Source organism: Calliopsis andreniformis, chromosome 1 (genome assembly GCF_051401765.1).
Source record: "Calliopsis andreniformis isolate RMS-2024a chromosome 1, iyCalAndr_principal, whole genome shotgun sequence".
NCBI lineage: Eukaryota > Metazoa > Arthropoda > Insecta > Hymenoptera > Andrenidae > Calliopsis > Calliopsis andreniformis.
Genome location: NC_135062.1, coordinates 2,808,220 through 2,820,457, shown reverse-complemented (window position 1 = coordinate 2,820,457; position 12,238 = coordinate 2,808,220). Strand labels below are relative to the sequence as shown.

General features: G+C 39.1%; 1 protein-coding gene across 2 annotated transcripts in view; it reads right to left on the bottom strand.

Moving 5' to 3' along the window:
• The window catches only part of Gyc88e (Guanylyl cyclase at 88E), a 228,657-nt gene that overhangs the window by 63,544 nt on the left and 152,875 nt on the right, over positions 1 to 12,238 (bottom strand). For both annotated transcript variants that reach the window (XM_076381994.1, XM_076382082.1), the window contains exon 9: positions 6,483 to 6,629. In XM_076381994.1, the coding sequence (XP_076238109.1) occupies positions 6,483 to 6,629 (147 nt within the window). The remainder of the gene's footprint in view (positions 1 to 6,482; positions 6,630 to 12,238) is intronic.

The window sequence follows — 12,238 nt, the reverse complement described above, 5'->3', positions numbered from 1 at the left end:
GTACCTCAACGCTCCCTACTAGAATGCATGTTGTTTAGAATACAAATAAATGATATCCTCAAAAACGAAAATACTCATGTAGCATTATATACAGACGATACCGCAATATTCGCACCATCCTGGTAGTAAAAGCTGGCCACGAAATACTTGTAAACGATACAAATATTATAGTAGACTATTACAATAACTGGAAACTTAAAATCAGTGAAAATAAAAGCAAAGTAATCAGGAGACGCAGTAATGTTTCGTGCCAAGTAGTTGACTGGCGCGCGACGTTGACGCGTATCCTTTTCTTCAACCAAAATGTCAAGAAACCATTTTGTCGATTAATTTTCTTTATGCAAAGCGTAATCGATTTTAATCGGATACCGCATTGTCAAATGGTGCCGTGCAAATAAAATGAGCCCTCACTTTTTTAGGTCCGTCAATTTCTTGCTTATTTTTTAAGCACTCAAGGTTAACGTTTAGGACTGATTGTGTTATTAGTTACGTCTGACTGTGCATGAAGTATCTGGGTTTCCTGTTTTTGCGGCTAGGTGGCTTCAGCTGCGAAGCTGTCATCGGGGGACGTGGCAGAGTTTCACGCTTAGTAGTTGATATAGCTTGGTGCGAGACGCTACCGCGTTTCGATATCAAATCGTTTTCTTTATCTCTTTTCATTTGTATATCCTTATTTTTCTACTTATTTGTTTTACCGATGTAACGTTCTGAACAAATTTCAAAATATGAAGCGATGTGATTCAACGATGCATTTGCATTGTGAAGTTTCTCTACTTGAGCTAGAGTACTAAAGAGATGAGTATATGCAACCGTCATTTTCAGGCTCGCGGAGTGGGGAGAATACATCGCGAACTGTAGACTGTAGGTAGCAGTAAGTAGGTTAGGGAACAAAAAACATATAGTTACCGGAAACAAAAAACATATGGGCCGGAAAAAGACCTCCCGTGGAGAGGAAAAGTCTGTTAAATCTGACAAAACTTACACCGCAGGGGGCCGCTGGACGATGGGACTGAACTTTTTAATCCAGTTTTAAGGCTACGCATGGAACGTGTTAACAGTGCAACTTAAGAATAATAATAAAGTTTATTTTAGAAGTATAAGATAAAAGTGTTGTTTTTACAAGCATATTTTATTGCTTTCTTTATTTTTTCGAAGTTGCAGTTCCATAAATAGTGCAACGTTTCTTACAATTTTCTGAATAATTCTTTAAATTATATGAACAGACATTAAAATAAGGTTTGATAATCTTATATTTGTTAGTTCAACATTGAGGAAAGTGGATATCAACATTTGCCTCTAAGCTAATAATTAAATCAATGTTTTCATTTTTTATAATAAAATCTCTATAAACTGTGAAATAGTGATCATGTTACAAATGTATCTGCACTTATAAAGACCAATTAAGAGTACGATGCAAGTAAAAACATTAAGATTATGATAAAAATTATTTTCAATTCTTTATAGTCTTACCCTAATTACATTTGGAATGTCAAAAAGTGTAGGGATGGCATTAGGTTTTAATTTTATCCAGCCATTAGCACGGTGGCTTTCAAATTGGGAATCTTCGAAATGTATCTTTAAAAAGAATTAACTTGTTACAAAAAGTATCTTGTGCATATATAGCATTATACAACATACTTCGCATAAACAAGAATAATCAGTGCACTACCAATTATTTCCTCGTTTCATATTTTCCAGCCATTTACAACGTCGTTGTTTATCTCTCAGAAATGTAAACATTCGGAAGCCCATACTTGATTTTCTACTACAATTAGGAGCATAGCAGCACGGCATTTTGTGTGTTGAACGTAAAATTAAAATTAAATGTAAATATTCATAACCCTCTTTGGTGCTCTAACCAAATCTAACCAAATGCAAATTTCAAATCGCGATGTATTCAGTATTCTCCCCACCACCATTCCGTGAGCCTAAAAATGGCGGTTGCGTATATTTATCTCTTTAGTGCTCTAGATGAGCACATACGTTATAGATTTATCGATACAATAGATTTATCGAATGTACAGGATGTTGTTAGATATCAAACTGTAAACCTCTTTTCTTCTTCCTTGGGACTGTCGTCGTCAAGGTGGTCCATAGCTTAAACTCACGCTTAGTACGAGTACTGTGTATCGCGACAAAATCATTTACGAATTCCTTCGGCGAATACGTGGCGCGATAGCGCGTACCGTCGCGAGAACCATCTCGAGTTGAATGAAAAAATTGCATCATTAAAATTATTACAACGTGGCAGTCAGGTAAACAATAGTACCTTCATGCGTAATCGATACATGTAATAACCAGTACGATTTCGGAACTGTTACGAATGCAATTATAAAGTCAACGTAAAATGCACATGTAAGGAAGGGACTCTCTCAACAAATGAATGTAACATAAGTAGCTTGGTAACGTATAAGGTTGTGGAAAATCTTTACCAAGTTCATGCATGTATTTGTGATAAAATGTTGGTAGTACCTCTCTTTCTTAGAATATTGAAAGGAAATGTAATGTTTTGGCTTATCGATTTTCAACTATACATTCGGTGATGCGTATACAAGCTGGTTCTCTCTTTTTGTAACAGAACTGTCGTCAGTTCTCCAACGGACCCTTGGAGGTGGTGATAACCGTGATCCTCGACGAGAGAGAGTTATTTCTCCGCGTCACGAACCTTGGGTATCTGTGTCTCACCCGTGGTGTAGCCCGGTGGACATAGGTAACGGACCCTTCGGCCAAGGTCAACGGGTGGTGTAGTCGCTGTAACCTGTAACGCCACTCACAGACTCCGATCCCGATGATTCTACTCCCCTACGTACTGTTGTAGATACCAAGTGGAGCAGCGGCTCCCAACACCTGCCGACACCGCTGTTGGGGACATATGTTCCCCCACCACGTACCGAAGGGAGCAGCGGCTCCCAACCGACAGCGACCGTCTACCCGGGGAGCTGTGACTCCCGACCCAAGCGACTAAGCGGGGAGCGCGACACCCCACCCGACCGCGTAGAAGGGGCAGCGGCTCCTACACCGCGTTACGTCCAGGAGGCATCCGACCTCACGCCGGGTGTTCCACGAACCTCAATAAAGGGCTATTCACAGTCGAGATTTAATTGTATCCCTTCATTCGCTACAACGAACGCTACGGCGCCCGACTGAGGCGGCACCTTCTTCCTCGCTTCCGCCCGGCGACCACGCGGCAGCGTGGTCACATTTCATAACGTAATGTTTATAAGAAATCTTTATTAATCAGGTCACACAAAATGTTCAATATGGTTACTTCGTGCACGAATACACATTTCACTTCTACGGATTACGTTTTCAGTTACTACCGTTATCGTTGTATAAGATACCAATGTAATAAGTTTGGAAATAAATAAATTGGCACATACGGACCTTTAACGCTCGGTATACTGTGTCGGAGTCATTTCTGACCCACATCGCGACGAGTCAAAAATGAATAATTTTGAGTGCGTCATAAAAAAATCAGAGCTGTTCGATCTGGAATAGCTCGAATAGCTCTGGAATTTGTTTATGGCGAACTCTTAAAAATGAAGTTTACGATAGACCTCCCACAGATATAAACAATATACAAACTAAAATACAACAAACATGTGTACCATAATCTTGTACAATAATAGCGGCAGTAACTAAAAACGTTATCCGTAGCAGTGAAATATGTATTCGTGCACAAGAAAGTCATATTGAACATTTTTTGTAATCTTATTGATAAAGAGTTCTTGTCGAAAGCGAGGAAGGTGTTCTAACGACGATCCGAATTAGAGAGAAAGCTGGGGTAAACCGAAGAATCGTACAAGTGATACTTTTCCTTCTGTTCTTACAAGGATATACATTTATTGTTTAAAAAAAGACCAAAAGAAGCTTAAGGGGAGTCCCTCTGCTATCTCTTGGGAGTGCTTAGTCCCTTCCTTAGCGTCGTTAACGTCTATAACACACAGTTGGTGGAACTACACCGTTTAGCAAATGATCAAATCTTCAAGCAAATATTATACATACTAGCAAAAAATCACAAATACATAATTACAAATGATAAAGCATTATTAATATGTGTTTTGTCGGTATAATCGTTCGGCTCGTCACGTGTTTGTCATGAAATATTCAAAATTTTTCTTTTATTCTCGATGTTCTATGGTTTTAAAGGTCTTGATATAGTACACGAATGAATTCGTCTTGATACACACTTTTATATGACATAAAAAAATATATAGCATTCCAGTTAAAAAATTGAAGGTGATCTTCATTTCACGAAAAATAATGTAAGTATGCAAAACTGATATACCCTGTTCTATTCTGTCATAAAAAACTGTAAAACTCTTTCTTCTTTCACTTTTTTTCTAGTCGCAATAGTTTTCGAAAAAATGGCCGGGTAGTAGTAATGTAAACACTCTGTACAATTAATTTGTCTAATATGACTAATTATAAATTATATATAATTATATATAAATAAATATATATATTCAGGGTGTTTCCGTTAAGTTATGCCACCATTTTTTAGGCATTTCCGGTAGTGCAATTAAAAAATGTTTCAGACAAATATTTATCTGTACTCGGTTGACTATATGTTTGCATATTCTGAAATCTCAAAAAATGCTTTTCACGTTAAAAAGTCAAGGTCACCTTGTAACGTGTATTACGTGTAAACATGTAGTCAACCGAGTACAGATAAATATTTGTCTGAAACATTTTTTAATTGCACTACCGGAAATGCCTAAAAAATGGTGGCATAACTTAACGGAAACACCCTGTATATATATATTGTGTACCAGATATAATAAAATATTAAATTATTGCTAAGCCGTTTGTGAAATATACATACATATATGGCCTCATACTCAAGTAAGTAGTATACAGATTGAACCACGCAACTTGCACACCTCTATAACTTCTAAATTATGCATTGTATGAAGAAGTTTTGTATGCAAGTGTTGCAAAGGTCAAACCTGTTTTTTTTAGAATGGAATGTTATGTTTCTTATACGAAAATATGGAAGAATGTCGAATTTTAAGATTTTTGAGGAAGAAAGTATCGACCTTTATTAGCCCTAAACTTAATAGTTAACGACTAATTTGGTTTTATTTCTTGAAAATTTACTTTGCATAATGTTGGAGGTTCAACCTTATAACTATTTTTCAATAGTTTTTTACTATTATTAAATTTCATTTTTATATCTGTCTTCCTGATAATTATGTAGAAACAACAATGGTGACTTAAACGCTGTATCACGATCACCGAAATGGTGATTGCGAATCATGATAATCGTTGTCGTATTAACCCTCGGAAGTCCTACGAAAATCTGTAATAACGTTGAATCTGCAACACCACGTAAACTAAGTTTTCAAGAAACAAAGCGAAATTACTTGTTGAATATTAGGTTTAGGATTAATAAATGACAAATACTCTTTTACTCAGAAATTTCAGAATTCGACATTCTTCCATATTTTCGTATAAAAAATATGTAAAAAAATAACATGTCATTTAAAAAAAGAAACGGAATTGACCTTCGAAATGCCTCCATCTATTAAAAAAATGGGTGCACTACGGAATGTGACTTTCCAAACTATGCAATTTTTGCATACAACATTTTTTCATACAATGAGTACATTAAAAGTTATAGAGGTGTGTAAGTTGCGTACATCACTCTGTATATAATTTTTTCCCATCTATATTTCAAATAAAAAAAAAAGAAAGAAAGAAAATGTTTTCCTTAAGATAGGCTATTCCCTAAGATAGAGATAAATTTCTAAATGATTGTAGGTCTAGAATCTTGCAGTTTACTTTGTTGAATATAATTTACACAATTACATCTTCGCTTATACACGTAACTATGTAAATCGAGCTGATATTTGGATATTCGGATTTTTATGAAAAAAATAAGTTTTCCCTGATGTCAAAGAATACATCCTGCAGTAGTTTCTGAAGGTTGTTGCGTAAATAATAAGGATAAACAGTCCCGTTTAATCAAGCTAGAAGAAATGATGGTATTAAAAAACTGTTTCCCGCAATGCTTATACCTTCCCGAGTATTTAAATAAGCTACTATTTATTATACTTCCATTGTTACTGAGTATCAGGAGTTTCATTAACGAGACTTAAATAAACAAAAAGCGATAGTGAGGATAACTCCTAGTCAATTACGTAAATGAAAATGGAAGAATATGATAATTATAATTTTGTGTTTTCTCAATGTTATTATTAATGTCATTAACGTCTTTCTTTCATTTATGGAAATTATGTATACTCGTCCCCTGTATATTACAATTGTCATTGAATTCATCTGTAATTGTTATTATATCTAATACAATACAATATTAAAAGTTATGTATTATTAATTAAATATGTTTCTAGTAACTAGATATTTAACATTTTACTTCGAGAGAACACAATTTTTGCAAATAAATTCATATGATACTTTGAAGAAAAGCAAAAGAATGATGTGAGAACAAATAAATGCTAACTCCTACTACCTAAGAATACCTTGTACACCCGGTTTCTTTCAGTTAACGTGTCGAAAAGAGAATACATAGCGTTCAGCATCGACACCACTTCCATCGGCGTGATCCTACTGCAGATTTCGGTGAATGTGACTACATCCGAAAATAAAATTGAGACGCTATCGAACATCTGAAACAATTATTACAAAGAAAGTAAGTGTGAAAATTAATAATATTTGTGAATATTTGTAATGGTGATATAAAGCTATATATCATTAGTAGCCCTTGTAGCATATATTGAACGACTTTTTGCATTACTCTTTATACGGCGGTTTCACAATCAGTCAGTCAAATATGTTTTGCAGCAAAAGAACGTCGCACTAATTAGGGGGAAAATTGAGATCTAGTTTTTATTTTAAATGTTACTAAATTTATAGTTGAATGAGCTTATTACCCTACTAGCTGTGTACTCTTATTTTAAAAACATGTACATACTTTGTGCCAATGTTGCATATCTGTATATGACAAGAACATTATAATATACAAGTCATAACCTATAAACTTGTAGACTTTTATTGTAATTTCTTCCGACTATTCGCCAAGTTTGCAATATGTAGAGTGCATCGGAAAATGTGGGACATGTTTGGGGGTAGATTCCAAATAAATAGCGCATAACTAAAAAACTATACGTTTCCGAGTACATGTCCACATGAACTTCTTTCAAATGCGGTAAGAGCTTTCTTAGTTCTTTCCTTGTCTAGCCGGAATTAAGAATATTTTGTGCGAGAATTGCGTACTGTCCGATTCCTGATGGTCGCCTAAGGCCGTGTGGCAGGAGGAAAACGATTTCGCGTGCGGATTACCTACAGCCTATGGATTACGAAGAATCCGTAAAACACCTTGTAAGCACAATCGATAGCGCGAATAACGACTACATCCCTTACCATGTGGTCGCGAAACCTTTCACATGTTATAAAGAGCAAAATTAACACCTGTAAGTTATTCACCAAAATATAGGATCTTTATTACATAGAAAAATCGAATGCTGACTGGCGTTCTTGCCATAAAAAACCCGAAATCTCACAGTCGTTCTTTACTCTCTACCTGGAAAAAGCCCGGCCCCTCTTCGCAATCAGCATTTCACTGGGGTCGCGGTAGAATAACGGGTGGCGCGCTTTCACGTTGGCATTGAAGGATATCTATTACTATTTAAATATTCACGGCGGGAAATGCGTGAAGGTCTACTTTGCATGACTGTTTAGGCTCGGCTATGTAATAATGTATGACAGATCACAGTTCCATAACAATTATCGTTCAGTTAACATGAAAAAACCTGTGAGTCCTAGTATATTCTGAATTAGAAGTTTTTTACGTAGAATAATTTGTAATATTAGAACAATAAAGACTACAAAATGATGGAAAACTGTTTAAATTATAAAATAGTACAGTTATACTGCTCGGTTATTTAGCACGTGTAGCACCGTTACCGGTTTACGGAAGGACGAACATGAGAAGGACCGAACGACTCCCTTGCGAACTTATCCAGCAAGGCCCAAAAATTGCCGTACTTGTCTCACATTTGTGGGAATAGACGCTTTTCCTAGAGCTCGGCCTAACCTGACCCTGACTCACAATTCTTCCTAGGTATTCGACTTCCGTTGCAAGGAATGTGCATTTTTGAAGATTTATTGAGAAACCGGCCTCAGTGAGTGTTTTAAGAACATTGCGTAATAAAATAATGCCCTCCGATATAGTCGAACTCATAATCAATACGTCATCAATATATACGAGGACACGTCCTGCGTTGCGTGACCGGCCTCGTGAGCCACTGCATGATCAACGCCTCGACCTATCGTGAGAAATACAACGCGAACGTCGCCGCCCCGATCTGCTTTGAAAAATACCAGGAGGGTGGTACCGCAATCTATCACGCGTAATATTCGGCGTAATAAGTCGGGTATGATCCATTACAATTTTAATTCTAATCACACCGTGAGGAACGAAGTCTACCACACCAACCAAACTAATCAACAGTTTACAGAAACAAGACACATTTGGTATCGAACCAGTAGCACTTAAACAATCAAACACTCGGCTTACAGAATTAGGTCCGTACACGAAAACGCTAATTCAACAATATTTGCCTCAGCGGCTCCTCCTATCCTTCGCAAAAAGAAAAACATGGCCTAGAGTAGTTATATTCGGTAGAGAGCGTTGCTTATAGTATTGTGACGTGACACCAGTGCTAGTCGTAAAGCCGTACCCTTCCTGGAGCAACAGGGGCCTTTAGTGCGCACCATCTAACGCGTTACTAACATCTATTTTACGTCTAAGCGACCTCGGTTATTCCGGCGACCTAGATGCGAGCATTGGCAGGAGACAGGGGCTAGATAACAGCGAAGCCATTGGGAGGCTGTCATGGTCCATCAAGCCAACTCAGGGAGGACGCACGATGGGCGGGCTGCACCACGGTTGTACGAGGACGCACCGATGGATGGGAACCAGCTGACGCGCGCGAGGTTGGCTACCTCGCCCCGCGTTTCGGGGAGAAATTCTTACCGGAGAGGCGCATGGACGTTGCCACGGGAGCCATCTCGCGGACAGATGATGGCAGCGGACCCCGGAAGTACGGCGTCTAAGACTGCGTCTCGGATCCTCGCCGCAAGAAAAGTTCCAGGGGGACTCAAGGAGTCTCTGCCAATCAACGATCGTCATTTGAACGGCGCCAATAATTATTGGTCGTCAGGTCGCGCGACACGAGCGAGCCAATCGGGGCACGGTGGGGGAAGCGCCGCGTGCCAAGATCCTGCCGCATGCAGCGATCTCGGCCTTCTTCTTGTACGGTACGCTGACTGGGTCGCAGGTGGTAAGTTTTCCCCCATTGTTCTCCCCAGTTAACTCGGAATAGCTGGGTTCGAACGTGAAATTTCGAGAAGGCCGACTCCTGGTGGTCGTGTAGGCCGTGTAACGGAAAAAAAGCCTTCGCGGACGGGTTTCTCGAAGCGTGCGGGCTCGACCGAACAGCGAGCCCGCGGCTTAGCAGCATAATAGCGAACGGTTGTCGCGTGCGGGTACATCTTCGGCTTGCTGGTGTAACATCGTTGTAACAGCAACCACGCAGGCGGATCTCTTACGTGTACCGAACGTGCATTTCAACCTCGCCGCCGCCCGAAAACCATTGTAACGCAACCGCTGTAGCGGGATCTACCAAATAATATTTAAAGCATTTGAGAAACTATTACCCAATAGAATTAAACCGCCCTTGACGAACAGAAATGTCATTCTAGATCACCAGTTTAGATTGAGAGAGAACCACTCAACCACTGAACAGATACATTGTGTGGCCAGAATTGTTCGAACGAGCCTAGAAAGCAAAAATTACTGCTCAGGAGCATTCCCTGATGTGAGTTAAACTTTTGATAAGGTCTGGCATCCCGAGCTGCTGTATAAAATAAAAGAAAGATTATCAAACCATTTCTATCAAATACTAAAATCCTATCTATCCAAGAGTGTATTCCAAATAAAATATCAAGAAGAGACAACAGCTCTTTATCCAATAGAAGCGGGCGTTCTTCAAACCAGTGTTTCTGGACCAATCATATACACTATCTACATGGCAGACTTACCAACTAGCAGTGATACTTTCACCGCCACATTTGCGGATAATATGGGGGTATTTGCGTTCAAGGAATGTCATGAAAAAGCGTCTGAGATCCGAAAAGAAGATACGAAAAGAGATCCCACAATCGGAGAATGTAAAATACCTAGGTATTCACCTGTATTTAAAAAAGCGATGATATAACGAGCCTTTATCTCGTTCGCGAAAACCATATTCTCTTGATACACGTGACCAACCGAAGGTCGCCTTTGGTAGAAGATTCCGTTGCGCTAACAACAAACTCGGTAAATTTGGAGTATGACTCGTTTTTAGCTATTACAGTTGAAGTCGAACAGGTGAACGATTTGTGTTAACTGTTCGAATTTCAGGCTCGACGTCGAGTGGGGACGTCGTAGCCTGGGAGAAAGAGAGAGAGAAACTGTCGAACATTGGACAAATGTTCAGCCATTTCAAGCCTACTTCGCTAAGAACACCTTGGTTTCTCCAAAACGCTCGAAGTTTTTGAAGCGCTAGAAATCTAGTTGTCTGGTCAGTCTCTTGCGGCCTGATATCTTCGTCTGTTCGGTTATCACGTATTATACGTGCAACACACGAATCAGATCGCAGTAGAGACATTTTTTGGCGAATTAAATGCACTCTTGGAATCGGTGATTGTCACGATTCTCTGAGTTTGCTGATCGTCATAAGAACATCAAGATCACTGCTTAGGTGCATTGATTGATGGGTACATTCGGACAGGGCTAACGTAAGTGCATATCACCTCTGCGTTACCCGCGCTCTAGCACCCCATGTAGAACCAACCCTATGTGACGAATAGATGCACATGGCGAGTTGTGGAGCCTCTGGCGGTCACCAGCCTCTGAATCTAGCACCAGTTAGGGACAGTGCATAAGCAAGCCTTATTATAAGGTTCATAAGACGCGGAGAAAAGGTCTCCTCCTCTCTGTGCATTTGCTTATCGACGATTTCTTTAATTACACAGGAAAGTCGAACATACAGTCCACTGCACTACCTTCGCGTTACAGGCAAGGTGTTGCTATCCCCTCCACATAGACTTGTTGTCAAAGCCTGGAGTCGGGAGTCTTCGGTACAGCGCGAACTTACACTCTCGCTTACCGGTGCGGTTCCACCGCTATCTTCTGTTTTCAGACGCCAGCGTCGCTGACCGGCGTCGCAGGCCAAACCAGGGCACCACACACCTCCGGCAGGACCGAGCGCCCCCGCAAAGAACCACAGGAGCCCCAGCCATTAGAAAAAAAAATAATAAATAAACGTCTTAAGCCCCTTTTAGGGTCGACTCAAAGTAAACCAACGTTATAGTTTCTTTACAAACCCTATCTCTCTCACACCTTTTCCGGAACCTCGTTAGATCCCTTATTATAAGCGATTCTAACATTAATATCTATGAAACACTTCATAAGTAGGGAATAGTAATATACTTGGCAAGAGAAGTTTATTCAAGATACACATGTGTGTTTTGGACATGCGGCAGCCATGCAATGCTTGAATTGTGATTCGACAGATTGCAGACTTTTGAACGTGCAGCGCCCATGTGGTGCTATAACGAAACACGCATTTGTTTTTTTATTTATCGCAATGGTCAGTATGGTTTTTGCTATTAGAAATGGACGCTTGTCGATTAAAACATTTAATTTTCGTTTACCTTGTATAGAAACATTTAGTGTTAAAGGAACAAAGACGTTCCTGGCTGTATCGCTTTACCGACTTGAAACTTGCAAGTATCAGGCTTGTTAGTTCTTTTGCTAATTTAAGAAAAAATTCAAAAAAGTTTTGTAACTACTTCTGAATGAGTATTCAATCATTTCATGAGCTTGCAGCAAAATAGCAAACACGGTTAAATCTTATGATACATGTATTAAACTTGCTGTTCCTTTGATAGAAATCAGAAGTTATACTATAATAGATTTGCTATAACTTTAAGGTAAGATAATTTAACAAAATTTGTATTCAGTTTTACACATAAAAACATTCTATTTAGTTCGTTCGTACATACCAAAGGTATCTTTTGTGTCAGTGAGGGTTTCTGCAAAAGTAGGGGAAGTAGAAGATGATACAACTGGTAAGGTGATATTAAAGGAAGGGATGGGAGCAAGATTAGGTACAGATATAGGTATATGCGAACGTATTGAATAGTGATAAGGCAGAGCTTGAGACAAATA